At 37.8% G+C, this 21,868-nt stretch overlaps 1 protein-coding gene across 5 annotated transcripts in view; it reads left to right on the top strand.

The window, feature by feature from the left end:
- LOC140340575 (serine/threonine-protein kinase BRSK2-like) overlaps nucleotides 1-18,856 on the top strand; it is a 186,670-nt gene extending 167,814 nt beyond the window's left edge. For 2 of the 5 annotated variants that reach the window (XM_072425865.1, XM_072425867.1), the window contains 8 exons: nucleotides 1,688-1,838; nucleotides 3,698-3,758; nucleotides 5,609-6,140; nucleotides 7,252-7,300; nucleotides 8,639-8,762; nucleotides 9,924-10,104; nucleotides 13,786-13,875; nucleotides 16,586-18,856. In XM_072425865.1, coding sequence (XP_072281966.1) covers nucleotides 1,688-1,838; nucleotides 3,698-3,758; nucleotides 5,609-6,140; nucleotides 7,252-7,300; nucleotides 8,639-8,762; nucleotides 9,924-10,104; nucleotides 13,786-13,875; nucleotides 16,586-16,809 — 1,412 coding nt within the window. In that variant the 3' untranslated portion in view covers nucleotides 16,810-18,856. The remainder of the gene's footprint in view (nucleotides 1-1,687; nucleotides 1,839-3,697; nucleotides 3,759-5,608; nucleotides 6,141-7,251; nucleotides 7,301-8,638; nucleotides 8,763-9,923; nucleotides 10,105-13,785; nucleotides 13,876-16,585) is intronic. The other 3 variants (XM_072425869.1, XM_072425868.1, XM_072425866.1) reach the window with 3 other exon arrangements.
- The last annotated feature ends 3,012 nt before the right edge of the window (nucleotides 18,857-21,868 follow it).

Here is a 21,868-nt window from a genome sequence, read left to right as displayed (position 1 = left end):
GCTACATATTGCAGCGAATGATGCCGCTACTACAATTCCCGGCATCACTCGCTTCTATAGACCATCGGCCTATGGGTGGCCCCGCATTCTTGTTCTGTTCTATAGACGCATGTAATGCCAGGAATTTACATCATCATTTTCAATACATGCAATACATAGACATTATGCGTATACAACCATCATGTGACACAAAGCCTAGGCAATGATCACATGGTGCCTGACTACCAGGGGCATTGTGTTTGTTCCAATTCATTAGAGACTGCAAAGTGTAATATTTAGTGTCAGAAAAACTTGTGATGTGAGATGATGAACAACACACAGGCTGCATAGATTGATAGAAGTCTTTTCAACTCTAAAGTGTGTGTAGAGGGGTTTGTTTTTGTTAGTTATGGATGAAGTAGTAAACTTCCTCAATTTTTTCAATAAACTTGGCCTCCGACTTGGTCTATGTTTTTAATTTCGCCCCTCTGTGTATATGAGTTTGACACCCCTGATCTAGAGTTACATTACATTTTCCTCAACATCTTGTATTGGTAGTGGAGGAGCTGGACTGCTTTCCGAAAAGTCTTTTCCAGCTAATCCCAAAGATTCTCTATGGGGTGAAGGTCTGAACTCTGTGGTGACTAATCCATGTGTGAAAATGATGTCTCATGCTCCCTGGACCGCTCTTTCACAAACTAAGCCTGATCAATCCTGGCATTGACTTCTTATATGCCTGTGCCATTATGGGAACAAAATCCATTGATGGAAATGCCTGATCACATTTTTGGGCACATAATGTTGGTGAATGTACACCTGACCTAATGAAGCAACCCTAGAACATAACATTTCCCCCACAGGTTTTTGGACTTTATAGGCCTGGCAGTGTTGACTGTATTCAGAATTCAGGGGCACACTGGGTACAAAGGATTAAACATTCGGAATAGTCGTCAGATCTTTGGACTAAAACATGAAGAAAGCATGAGAACTGTGAAAAATACAAGGGATTGGTGACGCACTGCTTGGTTGTTTTTATTTTATTTGAGCTACCACAACAATGAAATTGTATGCTTCAATGTTTAAAATGTTTTTTCATAAGTTTAAGAAAGCTTTATTTTTATTATTAAAGAGGAACTATGCTCTAAACACAAAAAAAAAAACAAAAACACACCTTCAATCCTGCAGGGCAGACCGAGCAGACCAGAGCTGGCGTTCCATGCTGTCATCTTTTTTTCCGGGTTCTTCGTCCTACGTCACCCAACCCAGGCGCAAGATCGGGTGATGTAGAGATCGGCAAATTTTGCTCTTTCATTTTGATCAGCAAATTTTGAAGGAGCGCCAAAGATCCTCCCGGGATGCCTGACGTAGATATACCAGAAGGCTTTGCGCTAGGCGGCCGAGAATTAAGGGGCGGTGCTGCGCCCTTTTTTTTTTAAAATAAGGGTGTTGCACCTAAAAAAAAAACTGAATTTTTACCCTACATAAAAAGGTTATGTACCCTTTTATGTAAAGTGAAAATTCTGAGTATAGTTACGCTTTTAGTGTTCTATTTAATACAATGAAATTGTACAATGAGTTCTTTCATCCCTGACATATTTTTAATATTATATCTTATATGAATAGAGCTGCTTTGAGGTCATTTTGCACAATGTATATTCTACTATCATTACAGTTTATAACATAGCTTTTGTTGTTGTTTTTACAACAGACCCTCCACGTAAAAGAGTTGATTCTCCAATGCTAAATCGTCATGGAAAGCGTCGTCCAGAAAGAAAGTCAATGGAAGTCTTAAGTGTGACAGATGGCGGTTCTCCTGTTCCTGCACGACGAGCTATTGAGATGGCACAGCACAGTCAAAGGTAGGATTCTGCTGAACTGTATTCTGATGGCTTGCTCTGAAGTTAAAGTTCTAAAGGTTCCAATATGAATGCTACCCAAGCTCTTTACTGAGTATTTGTTGATTTGTTGCTGAAAAGTCTTCACCAAGCATGTGGATGGAGTTGCATTTTTTTGCCCAGTAGACAGAGTTCTAGATTAAAGGGGAACTATTGGTAAAATAAAAAAGTCCCACTTACATTTACTTTCCAGAGCCCCCGGTCCCTCCAGAGCTATCTTCAATTCGGTCCATGCGGTCCTGGTTTCTTCATTTGCCCTGGAGCAGAGGCAAAACGTGCCAGGCACCCTCATCTTCTTCCTTCCTCTACCTAGGTCACCTGATCTTCCAAGTGCAAGTGATTGCAATGTACAGGCAGATCATTATTACAATGACTCTTTTGCAATAATCTCTCCTACCTATCTGATTGTTCTGGGTTTCTGGTGTCAAAGTTGCATTGAACAGCTCTAATTTTGATTGCCAGTATACCTGGCATTCTTGGCTTTTTTTCCTGAGAATGTATGAGCATCATCCCAAACCTGGCCAATCAAGATGGCCAAAGGCCACAAAGAAGAGGCAAAAAAAGAAGATAGCATCCCCTGCGAGGGAACTGGAACAAATGAGTAGCGTGGGGGTTTAGTATCGCTTTAAGTCAAACAGAAAGCAAAAACAGTGTAGCTGTGAAGAAAGTCAGAAGCACTTGTGAAAGAACTGAGAATAATGTCGAAAGGCTAATCTGTAATGGGGCACTAATGGAGCTGATGACTGGATCATTTAGGGAAATCCTGAGAGATAGCAAGTAGAGATTTTTAAACTTGGAATATCCCCTGTATGAGTTCAGTGCTTATGACTGATGCCAGAGCAGATCACTTATGAAAACTAATGGCTTTGTGATTTGACAGATCCTCGGGTATGAGCTTTAAGATCAGACAGGAGGTGAGACAGTTTCTTTGGTTGGCTTACAGATGAGCCATTGAACAAAAATGTCTCCCCCAGAAGTACAGATAAAATTGGAGTAAATAGATAACCTTACCCAGTAATTCTGCATTAATATAAAAAAATGAATACTTATACATGACCGTTCATGAATATGTATTTTTAAGATGTTGGCATATATAGCATGTCATTGACATTATCTGTCTGTCTGGTTAGAAGAATTGGGGCAATTGAGGAAATATAAATTGCATTTTTGAGATGTTTTCCATGATTATTGAAAAGTGGACACCAGTGGAGCCCCCACTTATTTACTATACAATATATAAGAAAGGTGATGTGGTCCTATTGACCATCATGATGGAGTTTGTGGGACTGCAGACCCTTTAAATATTGTTTTTAGCCCAACAGAATTGCAAACATAATAGTTTTTGTGTATGTTGTTTATGAAAAAAATCAAAATACAACTGCACAATTAATAAAAGGGAAAAAAAAATAAATGCATTATTATAACTTCACCTAAAAGATATGTTATCTTTAGTAAAGTGGTTTACAGAGTAAAATAAATACATTGAAATTCCATTTGAAACCTACCAATATCAGTGACAAAGAGAAAAGGAGTCACTTCTATGTTACCTTATATGATAAAAAAAAATAAGTGATTGTGTTATTACTGTAAAAGCAAAGGGCAATTGGGGATTTTATTGTAAAGACAGTTTATTGTTTTAAGAGAAGAGAAATCACCAGCTGGAAAAGCAGGAATGAGCAGCTCCAAATCACAATACTTGACCTATATATGTATCTATCTCTCTGAAATCTAATCCTTTAAAGCATACAATTTAAAAGGGGGCATCAAAGTGTCATCTTCTTTGTTCATTGAGCAGTGGGTGATGAATCTTTTTTTTTGTGCAGGTCCAGATCTGTTAGCGGTGCATCAACTGGCCTCTCGTCTAGCCCTCTCAGCAGTCCAAGGGTAGGTATTAACAAGGAAATTCTAAATTTTACAGATTATATGACAGCTACAGTGGACCAGACTGCACTGTATCACATCTTGTTTGGCATATCATGCTGTCACTACAACAACCTGCATTATCACGCCCTGACACCCTACATTGCAAACACCATCAACAGTTGTCAACATTAACAGATAGTTCCTCCTTTCTTCTCCTGACCTAATGGTATAATATTAATATATTTAGTTTTTGTATTGCTAGCCATTGCCTTTAAGTAGTTAGGGCTCTGTGTGTCTTCAGCTACCATTGTAAAATAAATTTACCTGGTTGCATTCAGGTTTTAAGGAAGATACTTAACTGAACAAGTGATTTTTAGAAATAAACTACTGTGCTATTCAAAAGTGTTCAGAAAGAGTTTGCAGTCAATTTAATCTGAAACTATGCCGGCAGAATTCTTTCAGAACAGTTTCAATTTTTTTCTTGGCAGAGACATTTAGTTTCATAATATGAAACAGAATATTTACAGTTTTGTACACACTTCAGATGATTGCTGCCCAAGATGAACAGTTGCCTTGGGTGAAAATCTGACACACATACAGTGGTCCCCTAAAGTCATTTATCAATCCACTTTGGCCAACGTTGATGAACAACTGGTCAACTGCTGTGCATTATTATGTAGGAGAGCACAGCAGAGTGTTAATCGCTCATCCTTCCCCCTCCTCTACATAGAACAGAACGACTCTGTGTGCACAGCCCTCATTTGTTCATCTTTCTCTGGAAATGATCACAAAAACAAGAAGTCTGTAAGGGCCTTAAGTCACTGACCTGACAACTGATATGAACCAGGCCAGAGACTCACATCTCATGTACTGGGACAAAGAAAAGGGCTGCTACCACGGAGTCTGAAATTGATTGCAATTTTTATCACCTGGGTGTTAGAGTTTTCCCTTAGAAAATCCCAAAGCACTTTGTAGTGGGGTAGTGCAACAGGCCATAGTTCCACCAAAGGTTTTCCTTTGGATCAGAGGGTAAGAGATAAAGAAGTGAAGCTAAATTTGTTCTAGTCGGCCAATGACATGAAAATTGCCTGTTGCTGATCTGCACTAGATCAATATATTTCAATAAAATACACATAAATACCCACATTTTAATGAGTGCCATTGGACAATCTATTATAGTTGAAGGAGAGCTAAAAAACCTAAATTTAGACACTGATCACCCTACAATATAGGAATGAAACACAAAGATCTAAGCAGTATGTATTTGAGACATAGAATTATTTATATTATTTAATTGTATTATATTTTTAACTTGTATTTATATGATGTCAATATATTACACAGTTCCTTAGAGTCCATGGACATGTCACTAGCTGTCTCCCAAAATGGCTCTCAAGTCTTATGTCATTAAAAAGGACAATTTATGAGGGGAGCCCATTTAACTAACTGCATGTTTTTTGGCATGTGGAAGTAACATTCAGCACACATAAATAAAGCTAATTTAGACAATCAGCTTTTCACCTAAGAAACAAGAACACATATTGGCAAATCTTTTTTGATGGCCAAGATGAATACAGCAATAAATAGCAAGTATCTATATATACCATATACAATGGGCACATACCAGCGTGTTCTTTTTTAAGACTACATTTACTGTGCTAGCCATCCATATCTGTTCTTTGGTGATATCGCACTTATAGTCTTTAATTTACATTTTCTTACGGGCCTGTTTGATAACTGGCATTGACAAAGGTTCATATCTGTTATATATGTTGAGCACACAGCAGTAGAACACCATGTCCTACCACATTGCTCCATCTCATTGTCAAACATCAATGCCCATTGGGCACTTTTCTATCCCTCCTTGCCAGAGTCCCGTTTTCACTTTCTCCCCCACGCCGCTGGAAACCGCTGATGGCGAGGATCCCCGTGCCATCTGGCAATCCAAAGCTGCTCACCGTCAGCCTGACCCGAAGACCCAGACACTGCCTGCTAAGACCAGCCTGGGAGAGAAGCCCCTCCAGACCATTAAGTCCAATCCCTTACCCATTACCTTGACTGCCTCCTCCCCAATGCATGACTCCTCAACTTCGCCTCATCGATCCCCATTATCCCCACCTTTCTTTCCCTCCTCACTGCCTGCTCGTTTTTTCCCCGGTACTAAATCCTCCACCAAATCTATCCCTTTGCCGCAGGTGACCCCTCACCCTTCTCCCCGAGGTAGCCCCCTCCCTACCCCGCTGGGCACCCCAGTACATACGCCCAAGGACAGCCCGACTGGGACACCCAGTGGCACCCCTCCCTCCAGTCCTGGTGTTGGTGGAGTAGCTTGGAAGACACGGCTCAACTCTATCAAGAATAGTTTTCTGGGATCCCCACGCTTCCATCGTCGGAAATTGCAAGGTAGGTTGGATTATTCTGTATGAGTTTGCCATCTAGTGGCACATTGTGAGATGGGCTACAGTGTTACAGATGAAATTAAAGATTTCAGAAAACACGAAGATTCAAAGACAGATCAGGATAGAAAAATAAATTAATAAATTCAATCATAATAAACATTTTAATATCTCAAAACAAGATGTTAAACTTTGTGGATCAAGTATATAATGATTTTAATGATTTAATGATCTTAACAAGTTTCTCAACCCCTTTAAAGTCACTCAGATTTAAAATACAATGGCAGCTTAAAGGAAACCCATTGGGCTTTGTAAATGTTGAAAGCAAAATTAGGAGAAGAAAATTAAAGAGCTCTGATCCAATTTGACTGTACTCGGCTGGTTGAATAGCATGGCCCCACTGGCTACTGTGGTTCCACCTCCTGACCCATAGTCCCTGCAGGACACAATAGTGATGTAAGGGTTGGTGGGAGAAACCACTGAGGACATTTAAGGACACGCTATTAGGCTGACCTAGGGGAGTCATTTAAGGCTGAGAATTCTTTACTTACCACAGTTACAAAAAACTTCTCGTTTCTTCTAAGGGTACTGCTATTTTTATTAGAACCTGCCATTCTAATTCTGTTAACCCCCCGACAGGGTCACAGTAATCTTTACCAGTAAGCAAAATAATATAAGGGAGGGAGTAAGCATGTACACTTATGGCTTGATTTATTAACGTGTTCACAGTAGATTCACCTTTATCCAGGAATTTACACATTTTCCAGGTAAATTCTATTAGGAAAATATGTGAATCTTGGGCAAAAACATTTATAAATAGACCCTTAATTATTAGATTCAAGACTACAAACTAGTTATTACAAAGCTATATATACAGTGTACCTCAAATACCTTTTATATGGATTTGCTATTTTTACATTTTGACCATTACATCCTTCAATAAATTTAACCATAATATATAGGGAAACAAAAGTAGGTGCAAACAGTATTATTAAGGCCAGGGTAAAGTAATTTTTAAAACAAAATCCACCTTTTTTTAGACTAGTTTCCTGTTTCATTGTATTTATAATGTGTATGATTTATCTGCTCTTTTTAATTGAAATTGTATTTTTTGGCAGTGCCGACTCCAGAAGAAATGTCAAGTCTTACTCCAGAATCCTCACCAGAGTAAGTAGCACTTCATTATTATCATTAGATGCCCACTTATATCAGAATGTCTGAGATGTGCCTTACACAGTTAAAGCAATAAATAAAAATGTCTTCTTTCACTGTAACAGAGAAACTGATTGATTGCTAATGGACTACAATGACCTTCCCACTTTGACCGCTCCATGTTGTGTTCAGTCTTAATCTTCTATTATTCTGTTGGGCTTTCAGTATTTTGGGGTCAAGATTAACCTGTATCACATTGAAAGTAAAGAAAAGTATATAATGTATACAATGTTATGTTTTTTATTGTTTATAAAGTTCTGTAAATAAACCACCCATCGTTTCTGTGTTGTATGGCACAGGGAGGGTGACAATACTATGTAGCGATTTTACTACATTACAAACTTCCCTGCCACTTGTTTGGACTACTAGTAAACACCCCTGCCCTATACTTGCTCACATTACGCTTTCCTCTTCTGCAAACAAAGTTTCCCTTCTTGTACTTTAACATTAAATTCATTTAAAAAATTTTTTAACAAATCCTGGGATTTAAATAAAATACAAAAAGGAAACATGTATACACGTGTTGTGAGAACTGTAGCACACAACATTAGGTCCTTATTGTTAACCAAGTATAGAGCTTTCCTCTAACCCCATGTCAAGTTATTACATCTATCCAGTCTAATGGGCATTTGCCAGTTTAGTAATATTCCACCTGCAGTGAAGAGAATTTAGTTAAGTTTATATTTAATAGGCAAATACAACGCTGTCTACTTTATTAGAAGTTCTAGATATTTCGGTTTAATCAGCTCCAGCGGAGAAAGCACTCAATGGTCCAGTGTAGGTAACTCTCATACTCTGTCAACTGTGACATATACATACACAAGGGTCTACTTCTAATTTTTTTTTGTTCATCCATTTGATGAAGTTTCACCTCTGTCGGTGTTTGGATTAAAAAATAGAAGTATTCAGTTGCATTGACAGATTAAATCTTTTATAAACAGGCCCAAGGAGTGAATTGTTTTTAATGGGTTGGCTGACTCACAGACTTGTATTTCCAGAAGGAGAAGTAAATAATACCAAATATGTAGAACTACAAATCAGGAAATAATGCTTTGTTTATGTAATTATAAAGAGATGACTACTCCCATGGTCATATAATAGCAACCTTTACATCCCCTTTAAGTTTTTTTTTTTTTCGTTTTTGATCTTAAACATGGAGTTTTTACAAGCCTCTTTTCTCCTTGTAAATTATAGCTGCTCTCTTTGATATTTAATTAAAATAAATGTATTTAAACTTCAGTCTGAACTATGAAACTTAGAGTTCTTCTTTCCGTTCACTCTATCTCATTTTAGGCTTGCAAAGAAGTCCTGGTTTGGTAACTTCATCAACTTAGATAAAGAAGAACAGATATTTGTAGTGATTAAAGACAAACCTCTTAGCTCCATAAAGGCTGATATCGTCCATGCTTTCCTCTCAGTAAGTATGCCCTTCATCTACTGTATCTGTATTGATTTGTGTGAAAAATGAACTGCTCCACCAAGATTTATTACAAATTGAAGGCCGGATGTTGTACATAGATATCTATGGAAGATATTTGTGGTGAAGAGTAATGTATAAAAACACAGTTACAGTTGTAAGTGTTTCATAGCAGTGATGGATAAATTTAATTTAGTTGCTGCAATTTTTTTATAATAATTTGGCTCAATGCATCACTACGGCCTCTGAATAAAAGTTTGAATGCAACTTCCATGAAGCAGATGCTTTAAACTTACACAGAATTCTAAAATGTATTAAATCAGATGAATTAGAACTGCACTACGCTGCAGTTTTATAAACATAGTAAAAAGAAGTAAAGTAAAGCAGCAGATATGTAACATAAAACAAATTTGAACAGAAATGACAATAAAAATAAGACATATATATTCAGCTTTAACCCCATAGTTACCTTCTAGTCTTTGGAAGAAAACTATTTATATAGATATAAATTTAATATATTCCTGAAATTTATATAAATATAAATAAATGGTACAAATATATTATGAGGGTAAACTTGTTTACAGTCCCCAATGTCAAACTTTCATTGTTACATTGCCAGTCCCAGGACTACAAATACATATAGCTGCAAAGACATCTATTGTATTGCAAATGTGAAGAATGGTAAATTTCAAAGAAAGGAAAGTGACAAAAGAAGAGTTCTTGAATGACACTCATATTTTAAGTGATAAAAATGATGAATTACTTTATTCCTTACAAAATACTTAAAAATTCAAAAAACTACATCAGGTTATACATAAGTGTTGTCACAGGTAATGAACAATATTTGGAACAATAGGGTACACCTGGCTTTTGAACAAGGTTCCCCCTTATGGAGTTTATCTCTACATTTCAAATGTGAAGAATGACCTTATGTGACCCCTCATCTCTTGTGTGCTCCCGAGGAGTTTCAGTATCTTGGAAGTTTATGGTATTTATTATATTTTTTATTGTGCCAGTATTTTCCATAGCATCTTACAGTATACATCAAAGATACAGTGTTAAACATAACATTGCAGGAAAATTAGTGCAGCTCTACTTGTTAAAGCTTACAATGGAATAGTTAAACATTTTGCTTAATTCTCTCTTTTTATCTTCTTTTAGATCCCAAGCTTAAGTCACAGCGTGATCTCTCAAACTAGCTTCAGAGCGGAGTACAAGTCATCAGGGGGTCCATCTGTGTTCCAGAAACCTGTCAAATTTCAGGTGGACATCAGTTACTCCGAGGGAGCTGAGGCACAAAAAGAGAATGGCATCTACTCTGTGACCTTCACTCTAATATCAGGTAAACTCTCTGTGCATGCTAATGGCAGGAACAAATAAGGAGGACAGGTTTGTTTGATGATAAAATGAATTAATCTAATGGATAACAGGGAGTTGGGGAGTTTTGCACATCCAGGGGATTCATAAAATCTGGGAACAAGTGTAAGATTCCTCTGCATGATGACATTCCTCAGCTGCTTCAGAATCTTCTAGGAAGTTAAATTGTCAATTATTCTTTTTTTCCTGTGAATTTGGGAAGCACTTGGTGACACAGTTACATACCCCAAATCTTTGATTGACAGTTGCTTTTACAGCATCTCCAGTGATAGACACACATAGTTCTCCCCAGAGGTTTTTAGCAGGTTGCTCCGCCCGGCTGCTTTGAATACCCCGCCCAACTCTCAGCAGCTCTCATCCTCGGATGCCCGGATCTCAGTGAGGCTGCTCTGTGCTCTGTGCCATCCCTTCAGAGGATTGCTGCCGATGAGAGGTGAGCACACACAGTTTAGCCTTCATGTGAAGGAGACACAGGCAGCCCCGCCCCCATCTCATAGCACGAGCTCTGCCTGTGAAATGTATCCACCTCTGGCTCTGCGTGTGAATTCTGCATCCTCACAGCTCTGTGTACAAACCTCCATATCTCCTAATATGTATGTCCCAATGACCTGTAATTTTCAGGGTGTACAGGGGACCCTCGTAGATACTAGTTACTACAATTTCAGCCCCCCAGCTTTAAAGAATTTCAAGATATGGGGGTCACAAATGTAAAAAATTAAACTTTGGGGTTGCTGTTTCAGAGGAAAGTGCAACTAGGAGTTCTAAATTGAAAGTGCAGAAATTGCAGACCCCGGGGCCACTAACATAGCAAGGAGCATTGGGGTGGGGCCCCTAAATATATACCTACCTGTCACAAATCTATACCTATGAAACTACTGTCTGCTTCTCTTCTTTGTACACCAATTTCTTTTAGGGTGGGGGTACAAAACTGAAAATATAGGTGCAAGTGTCGGGCACATTCTCCTCTTACAATCTCATTACTAAAGCATCATTAGAACATAAAACACTCCACCCATTAAAATGGGCTTCCCTGTCCTGTTACACATTCCTGTCCACTTATCTAACATTCTGAACTTCAATTGGGGAGATGTAAGAAACCAAAAATATAGGTACAAGTGTGGAACATCTGACTAAAATTCCCTAAAACTTCATCACTATGTTATCATTAGAACATAAACTCTGCCCACTACATTTTATTGAGGTTGAGGTACTGGAAGGTTACAGACATGTGTAACAAGCAAGTGCATTTTGATGGACAGTTTTTTTTGTTTAATGTTGTAATGATCCCATGGTGATGAAAGGTGATCGCCACACGTGTCTCCCACTTCCACCTATAGTTTTGTTTCCCTGCACCTCCTAATTCTGGAGAAATTGGGGTTTGAGGTAAGATGCAGACAGATACGTGTAACAGAGCAGGCAGTACATTTTGCTAGGTAGAGATTTATGTTCTCATAATGCCATAGTAATTACATTTTACAAAGGTTTAGCCACAAGTGTTGTTAGGCTGCAGAATATGACAAGCAGCTTTGACACTCACATAGCTATCACACTGCGCTGCCGATGACATTACACACTGCGGATAAACGCCACAAACTGTTTTTATATAGAATATGGACAGTGATGAAAGGGGGTCACTGTCTGTCTTGTCCCCATCTGATATCACATGCATGATGCTATTAAAACATCGCAACATTTTTAACATTATATTAAAGAGTGACTTTCTCTGTTATGTAATGGAAAAATGTGCGTTTTTTGTTTTTTTTTTTTTTGTTTTTACGCTTTTGTGGAGAGGACTTCTCCCCTTCAGTCTTCACTTCCATTTCGCTAAAGACCGCAGCTTCCTGGGATATTTGTGTCACATATTCCAAGAGGCTCTGCACTGCTCCTTCTGTGCATGCACCTTCAGAGGCTTTCTTATAATGTAAAAAAAAAGTGTTCAATCTCATGCATGGGCAGTGCAAGGCAGCATTAGACGTAAAAGTGAGCATCAGAGAAAAGGTGGAAGATGGGCCAGCATGGGCCTGCTGGGCTAATTTTGTAAAAGAATCAAGTGAAAAAAAAATGTTTTCACAAAAGTTCATTTTAACTAAATATAGACACAGGAGCACATCTGAAGTTAAGCTGAATATACACCGACAGTGAGGTTACATTTGTTCATTCCTCATGCCAGGAACCACTGCTGCTTAAAAAACTTCTAGCTCTGAAAAACCCCAGCACTTACCGCCTGTTACCAATCCTAGATGCCCAGCACTTACCGCCTGTTACCAATCTTAGGTGCCCAGCACTTACCGCCTGTTACCAATCCTAGATGCCCAGCACTTACCGCCTGTTTCCAATCTCAGGTGCCCAGCACTTACCGCCTGTTACCAATCCTAGGTGCCTAGCACTTACCGCCTGTTACCAATCCTAGATACCCAGCACTTACCGCCTGTTATGAATCACTGAAACAATAGGAGGTTACTGGATACCCATTGCATAAACAAATCGAAGCACTAAATTTGCCGTGTTTTGCCACACCCCCTTTTTTACCACCCGGCTACAGCTTCCTACCACCTGGCTGAAAAAAATTTCTGGGGAGAACACTGGACACGTGTCACAATTTATAACACTGTCACAAGCCGGGGGGGAATTGCTTTTTCTCACCAAGGATAGTCTGTCTGGACCACAAAGATTCATTTTAACTGCAGCTCATTACCAGACTGTTACATTACATCCAGTGGTAGATGTAATGGAACCAAAGGTGCATATGAAAATATTGTGGAATAAGAATGAAAAGTACAACAATTTAATTCATGAGTTTCATTTGCAGTATAAAGAATTTGCAATGACTGTTGTAAGCAATGTAAAAGAATATGTTAAACTCACAACGAAAAATAAAAATCAACTTTGAGACACATGCAGGAAGCACAGCCTACCTTCTCAGAACTAATTATTTATTTGAAAATTTCTGTATTGTACCAGAATACCTTTTACCTTCTGTTGGTAATCTGATGATTTGGGAACCCCTACTTATAATACCAGAAGGCTATTCTCAAACATACCCACAAAGCACCAATCAGGTCTAAACCTGCCTTGGAAGTAATACTGGGAAATGATAGGAAATGGCAAAAACATGGGACCTATTTTGACAAGCATTCTTCTCAAACATTGTGTTTTGTATTTAAATGCAAATGCATTCATTTAAATAGCAAATGGAGTGCTTAACAACAAAAGGATGTGTTTGACCTGCTTGGCTGCAGTTCAAATGCACCTTGATGGGACATGTTGTACCTGAAGAAACACAACACAATCCAACATAAAGCAGGTCGAGCATAACCTCTAAATGGCCATATGTACAGCTCAATGTTATCATAGTGAAAGCAGCAATCTGCATAAAGTGGTGATCATGCTAAACAGTTTCAGCTGATCACCACTTTTATAAATTGGGCAAACAAACAGAAAGCTTGTAAAAAGGAAGCCATTTTTTGGCAAACGGCATTCACTCTTTGATGAGCTATGCAAGTTTATGTTTATGTAGGTTTATTATATTGTTTTTCAGATATTTACATTGTATATTGCGACAGATTTCTCAGTGTTTAAAAAAAAGTCTAAATACATATGTATGTATGTAAGTGCTTACTGATCTGTTCTACTCTTGTCTCTCCAGGTCCCAGTCGCAGATTTAAGAGAGTTGTAGAAACTATTCAGGCGCAGCTGCTGAGCACACATGATCAGCCTTCAGTTCAGGCCCTAGCAGGTATGTATATAATTATTGTTTGCTAAAAATTAGTATAAACCAGAAAAACAGGACAATAGTGTCCTTCAATGACTCTCATGTGTTAGTAATGTTTTTCCCTAAGTGTTCATACCAGTGTTGTTACGCACCCATTCAATTCAGGGGTGGTAAACAGCAAGGCTCATAATTTATGTGCAGAACACCCTTTTAGAAAATATGCTTATCTTAGTGTTAACTACTAATGGCAGACATTAGAGGAGACAGAATGATTTCATCAGCAATCTGCATCTGCAGGCTCCTGGGCCTGTTTAAGGAGAACAATATACGTCTTGGATAGATTCTCTCCAAGGACAGAGTTTCCTAATAGGGATAATGGGGATTTCAATGTTGAATCCTCATAAAAGTGTATGAGTTTTAGGCTAAGTTCCTATTCAAGACTGTGCACTGACTTTCACCATAGCTAAAACTTAGCCTTGGCAGTTTTAGTGAATAATAATATTTATTAATACAGTTGTTATTCCCACACAGTAAGGTTTGTGATATTTTTTTTTAATTAAACATGTTTCATTCTCTTTCATTGAAAGACACAGAAAGTCTTGTACCTTGGGTTTTATTGCAAAACAATTGTAGGCAAGCACAGAATTCATCAGTTTTTAGTGATGTCCCAGGTGAATGGACATTTTTTTGCCGGCTCTGCTATACAAATGATTTACCCTGTTTTAAAGAAAACCCCTATTTTTCTACAGTCAAGTCTCTTCAGTTAACGAGAACTTTTTATTTCTTTCTATGGCTTTCTGGGCAACCATTTAGTCTGACCTAAGAACTATGCATCTACGCATCATCCATTAAGGTTTTTCTTGAGTACCTGAGGCCTTGAATTACAGCTTTGTCACTGCAACAAGTCTGACCCCGGTAGAGAAAAGGGTAGCTCCACTGCTACGGGTGACCCTTGCTCACTTGCTTATATGTAGTGCTAGAGCAATTTGGCTATGATAATGTGTTGTAGATCCTTCATTCAAGTGGCTCTTAGCCCGTTTGGGTACCGGGATAAGGGATAATGTGTCTACAGATCTGTCTTGAATGACATCATTAAGGATGGCACTGATAGTAAGAGTTCTCCTCTCCCTTATTGGAAGTCTTAGGAGTGGCCTGGCAGATCCCTTTATTACCATTTTTGCACTCCTGTGTGTTCACTATCCATACCCTCAAATTCCAGGTCTGGGTGTTCCCATTTAGACCAAATGTCGTAATCGATCCTGCATTACCGGATAACTGTACGGTGGAGATTGCTCCAGATCACAGATATCTTACTGAAGAGATATTTTGCTCTTCTAGAGGTCATATAGATTTTTTCTTGAACCCTGTTACATACTGTAATACATACTAGCTTAGTGTTCCCCTGGGTGTGATCCCTCAGAAAATGAGGTCTTTCTTCCACTTCCACTCCAGTTGGCTTCACTTAACTGAATAAACATTTATGGACTCAGAAATGTTTATCTTGACAATTCTAGACCGGAAGACTAAACTTTAGATTTGGCTATTACTGCTATTATCAGGTGTTTTTTCACACCCTTGTGTCTTCTCCTTGACTTAATGCAGTTTTTTCAAACCCCTAGGGAGGTGTCATTACCTAGTTTTAGGTTCAGGTGTATGATCCAGCAGTTGGTTTGTTCTACACAATATCGCCTCCTGGGCATGTTGGAGGTTTTTTCGGGGCCTACCCCTTAGTTGGACAATTTATAAAGGTTCCAAAGATACAGGACTTCTGTGTTTTTCAATGAAGGAGAAGCGACATTCTTATGGGTCCCTTCAGGTAAATTTATGGGTCCCTTCAGGTAAAAAGGTAAATTTTAAAAAATCTTTGTATATGATAGTCAATAACATTCAATTATTTAGGACCAAATTCAACCGAACTACCAAGGTTTAGCAGAATTTGACCTCAAAGTGTAAAACATAATTCCAAGTGGTAGTATATTTTGTAATGTTAAACAAACTTTCTATAACATTGTATTTGAATCAATGGCACAATGATAGATGCACATATAATTCCCAGATAGGCAGCATTCCAACTTATTCAATGCAAATATGTTTTTTTGCATTTAAGCCACTGGGAAAAATCAGTTCAGGGTTATATGTGAACTATGTTTTTCTGTGTATTACAAATTAAATATGTAATAGTGAGTGAAACCTTCTAATGTTATATCCCCCAAGGCAGAAATGTCAGTTTTTCATGGAATTGGAAATATTTGGTACATACATTTTGCATCTGTATATTAGTTGTGATATTATAACAATACTGTTAACTAATGTTGTGAAGTGCTTAGTGTTTCCGAAGGAAATAATGCCCCAGGTTTCCTTCAGTGCTAGTCCCACAATCAATACAATAGCACCAGTCACATATTCTCTAGTGAAGAGGAGGTCAGTGCTAAGACGTAGTTGTTGAATGGTTAGGTTTGTACATCCCATGCCCCTTCAGCAGAAGCTAATTTACTAATGTTGCAGACAACATACAGAACAGGAGAAGAATGGAGCCTAAACAAATTATATTTACAACTTCAGTTACTGTATGTTGGTTTAGTGCATCCACTGGGGCAGAGAAGTCTAAACATTAAAAGTAAAACAAAGTTACTTCTAGTTATTTCTGTTATCAACCTGCATTTAGCTCTCTGTTTAACTAATAGGCTGTAAGTTCCTTTTACAAGCGATAAGTGCAACCAATAATTTCATTTAGGAGCAAATATAACAGCAAGAACCCAGATGGAGTGTTCCCTGGATCACCTTCTCTTCTCGCCACCAGATGAGAAGAATGGACATCAAAGCCGACCGCCGAGCACTCCGACCCGAAGCTGCCAGAATTCACGTCGCTCCGAACCCGACATGGCAGAACACCATCGGCGAGGATCCTCCAAAGACAAGAAACTTTTGGCTTCCAACGGAACGCAAACACAGCCATGACCATAGGGGAACACTTGTTGTCAGGATATACTGGCACAAATCTGATCAAACATTACAAATATGAACAAAAAGGTGCAAGAGAAAGCAGCGCCCTGATGTCTGAGAGAAAATGTCTATGGATACGCTTACATATAGGTACACAGACATATATTCTATTCCAGGTGTACACACATACACACACATTCACCTGTACCAGGATATAGACTGTTACGCATACCCAAGATTCGACAAAATCATTGATACACAAACATGTACAAATGCACGAACATACAGAGCAATGAGCACATACACCGCAAGAGAACAAGACGCAGGAGCTACTTGTTGGCATTACTGTGAAGATGTAAATATTTCCAAAAAATCAAAAATAAGAAAAAAAAAAAAACAGGAAACAGCAAATGGAAATCAAGAAAATAAAACAGAAGGATACAAAATCTATGAAGAAACTGAAATTCTTCATTAATATGTTTTATTTTTTTTTAATATTTATATTTATTTGGAGTTTGGGAGTGGGGCTATTTAATTTCACAATTTATTTTGTTTTCTTTTTTTTCTTTACTTGGGCAGCTGGATACAAAAGACCTGACTTATTTGAACAAGCCCACAGTGCATACGTTTGAGCAAAGTGTGCTCACTACTCTTGGTTCAGATAGTTTCATCCTTTTGTGAGGCTGCAGCATAGACTTGCAACATGTATGCAATGGCAATATTTCACATTCAGGTTTTTAGATCAAGCAGAAGACAAAAGGATTTTTGGCTGATGCATCATATATATATATATATATATATATATATATATATATATATTACTGTGTGTAAGGAGAGTCTTTTTCTATCACATACAAGCTCCTTGAATCTTCATATCAAAGGGCTCCTAGTGTAAATCACACTATATGTGCAAGCTGCATGTGTTACAGTAGAAAGCAGTCCACAGGTTTGACTTCTCCTCATACCAGCAGTCCATGGTAGAAACAAAAGGGCCTCATTATCTGGGTTTCTGAAATAAGAATGTACTCTATTCAAGCTTTCCATGTAAAATAAGAAGAAAAATATAAATGAAAAATCAGATGGTTTGCTATATTGGGCAACACATTGCTTATTAAGGACAATAAAATTAGGCCTAAAGGTGTTTTGCAATACATACCTGGCTTTTTGTTATCTTCCACCATTTTCCATAGATGAACACATTTTTTAGCAAGTTCAGTAACATTGTTTGCAGCATTACTATGAAAAGGCAGGAAACACATAAAGTGCAAATCTTAAAAAAATGCATCCATTACACCACTAATACAACCTGTCCACACCAATAGCTGCATGCCCTCCCTGTGAGAGGAACCATTTTGCTGCAGTTTTCCTACACTTCCATTGCTGGGTCAGACCAATATCTTTGCAATCAGCAGGTAGAGTGAACTTTGCTGATTGCAGAACTATTAGCTCAACTTGTCAGCATGTCTCGCTGAGAAAGGGGTAGGCCTTGGCTACTGGCTAGTGGTGGGGATCAAAGTGTATTATTGGCAGTGGGGTTTCTTACATTCATATGATCAACATACATTGAAAATCTGCTGTTATGTACCCTGAAATGATGGGTGCAGTTTTGTAAAAAAACAAGCAAACAAACAAATTATAAAAAATATTAGGGCTTACAAAGCAAGCATTTGAAAATGCTGAAAAAGTCAGTTGCATAAGTTAAAGAAATTGTTTGACAGATATTGTTCTGGCTGATATAATAGAAGTCAAAAGGGAATTCATTGAGGGTGCTCAGTCTTATGGAGATCAGGCAAGCAGTAGGGCCAATACACGAAGTCTTCTGATCTTTCTTACACCAACAAACAGACACAGAGCTGTCTGGCTGCTCTCCCTTCTCCCTGTTCCATAAACACAATTGCTCAGGCACCTTGATACATGCATGTTTATTGCCAAGATTGCAGAAAGATCTGATTGGATTGTTTCTGCACAATTAAATGTGTTCATTGGTTTGTAGTTATGTGTAATTATGAAAACACTGGCATTGTATCGGCAAAATAAAAAACCTCTAATGTTTTATTTTAAAGAGGACCTATACTTCAATTTTAACTTAAAGCTGCATTAGCAAGCAGCAAAGAATAAAGACTCAGAGGAAGGCAAAAATACTACATCAGGCCTCCTCCAGTTCTGGGTATTTGGGCTTGTGATTTCCATCAAAGTTTGGGATTGAGGTTCAGATTATCTGATCCTCTCCTTCAGCAAAAGATCTAGCTCTGGTCATGTGTCCAGTACTGAAAGAGGCCTAGAATTGCATTTTCATAAGAGCAGCTAATGGTATTTACTTGAGTATAAACCAAGATTTTTTTACATGAAAATAACAGTAAAAAATTAATAGTTTATATTCAGGTCACACTCATGTTCACATAAAGTGTGTAACAAACTTTGCAATGCAGTTTATTATTAAAGAGTTTGTTTACTTTACATGATGACACAGTCATGCACAGATCATTTTAGAACATGTGACCCATTGTAACCAACTCAAAGTACATAATACTGTAACTTGTAAAAATGAGAAAAAAAAACACTGGCTTTTTATTTGCATTTCTATTTATGTACTTATGTAGTTACTATGGCTTATATTGAGATTTGGTTTATATTCAAGTAAATATATAATTATTTCAGGCCTTCTATGATTTATTGATCCAATCAAGACTGATAGCTTTAAGTTAATTGTTGGTCCATGTTTACTTTTAGCAAACACAGGCTTATCTCTATATGTATTACATTTACAGTCTGTGTGTACAATACTTTTCTGGGGTGCAAACAATTTTTTGAACTTAACAAAGCAAAAAACAGTTCTCTTCAATTTTTACAACAATCTCAGAAAGGCAAAGCATCTGCTACTAAGCCCACCAATCAGTTGCTAAAACACTAATATTATGGCAATAAGGCACTTCCAAAGTAGGAAATGTTACATTCCTATAGTGCCATAACTTTAGACTGTCACTGCAGCATATCAGCTGTGATGCCATACCAATTATATAGAATGTGACAGTTGTTTAGTGTGAACGTCATTCATTTTGCACCGTTGATATATATTTATAAAATATTTATGTATATTTCTATTATATCCAGTATGACTGATGAAGAGGTAGCCAATGGGGTAATTGTCATTATTTCACTTCCAATCAGATGCATGTCATTTCATTTTAGGGGCATTATGACAAATACTCAAGAAATAAGATCAAGCTTGTTTAAATACTATTTTATTATATATAGCATTGAAAGAGAAACTTTTCCAAGCCATGTTCACATTTAAATGGCCATATAATGTTACATATAAACATGTCTGTGGAAGAGTAGTACCTATAGCAATCATTCAGGCCACCTTTGATATGATTTTAGTAGAAAAAAATCTCAATGGTTGCATTGGCTTGTTTGTCATGCTGTTGTTCTGTATTTGTTTTATGCCACAGCCAAGCGGAAGTAGAAAATAATAAAAAAAGCTCCTCTAATCATGAGGTAGGAGTTTCCCCTAATTTGGTCTAAAGAAGGTTGATATAGACATAAATCATTTTCCTGGCATTGGGACCTGTACTGCACCCCCTTGCTGGTATGAATAGAAGAAATCAAATATTAACCCAGCACACTTGGGGCTGGCAGAGATCTAGTTTACATGGCCCCTAGTTCAACACTTTATTAGTTGATATATGGGCATTACTGCTCCATAAAAAGCCCATTCACGCCACACTAGTCTAAAGCTGAAGACATCCAGAATAAGTTTAAGAACCAATGTACGTATACATAGAGTCAAAGGCATTTTAGAAAAACACCAGTAATACCCACCCCATGTACATAAAGAATTATACCCATCTCTGAACCAGCTAAGACTTTGCCAGCTGCTAAGGATAGGCAACATTGAATGCCCCAATATTAACAAGCCTATCATTCAAGATTTGAATGTCAATAGTTTACCAAACCACTTTGTTTGGTAATTTGATGATTTTAGGGGTAAACCCCCCTGCATGTAAAGGAATCCCCAAACACATCCACTGCAGGCTCCTTGCTACCTCATCCATTCAGCTTTATTTAAAACAATATCAGTGTTTCTATGGCCATCAACCAGAATCAAACCTACCCCAAAAATCTGATTGTGATTGGTGATACAGAAAGCAATTGTACAGCACATTCATTCTTAAGTAATTGTAAATTCCTTGCTGCAGTGGTTCACTCCAGTCCATTTTTGACCTCAGCACAATTACAGTGTTTTAGTTTGTTGCTTATTGGTCTCTTTTGTTGCTTGAAATTTCTCCTTAAATTAAGCCATTCAGTGCCAAAAAGCAGCACTGTAGCTCTGCAAGCATTACTAGACAAGAATAGATAGATCTTAATATGTTTCTATCAGTGTTAAGCACACATTTAAGCTCATGGGAGAAGAATTTCAAATTAAAGTTTGAAGACCGCTGACAGTCAGAGTGTCGAATTCAAAGATTTACTGAGTGCGCTTTAACTTAAATAGAAAGATAATTTGAGCAGAAGGAAAATGGCATTAATAGAACTGAATCTACACAGTTTCAAATTGACTTCTCCAGACATCATTTTTTATAGATTCATTTAAACATTAGTACCAAGGCCCATCCCTTCTGAAAATGAACAGCTTACTAAGAATCGATTTAAATATTCTGCTCTGACTTCTGTTAGCTGTATTAATGTTCGTTGCAGGCTTTCCTCTATCAGATGTTACACACATTTATAGGAAATAACCATTTATTGGTAAAGTCATCAATAATTCAATTAATAATGGGACATGCACAAACTAAATACACATGTACTTTTCTTGCACAGTGAACTGTCCTAGTTTAGGGATCTGCACCTGCAAATGTTCCTGGCTTTACCTGAACGCTGAAGAAAATACACTGTTCACAAATCTTCACACACTCTAATAATTGCTTGCACTACCTTTAGCTTTGATTTTTAACACATTTGCAGTGGTATCATGGAGGGGGTGCTGAGAAGTTCCTGGCTTTGCCCAGAAAGAAGAGAGCCAGAGTTATGAAATAATTCATTTATTCAACATATTCCCCCCTGAGACTGATGC

The sequence above is a fragment of the Pyxicephalus adspersus genome, chromosome 11 (assembly GCF_032062135.1).
Source record: "Pyxicephalus adspersus chromosome 11, UCB_Pads_2.0, whole genome shotgun sequence".
Classification (NCBI taxonomy): Eukaryota; Metazoa; Chordata; class Amphibia; order Anura; family Pyxicephalidae; genus Pyxicephalus; species Pyxicephalus adspersus.
The sequence above is the reverse complement of the archived record's forward strand: the minus strand, read 5'-3'. Positions and strand labels throughout refer to the sequence as shown.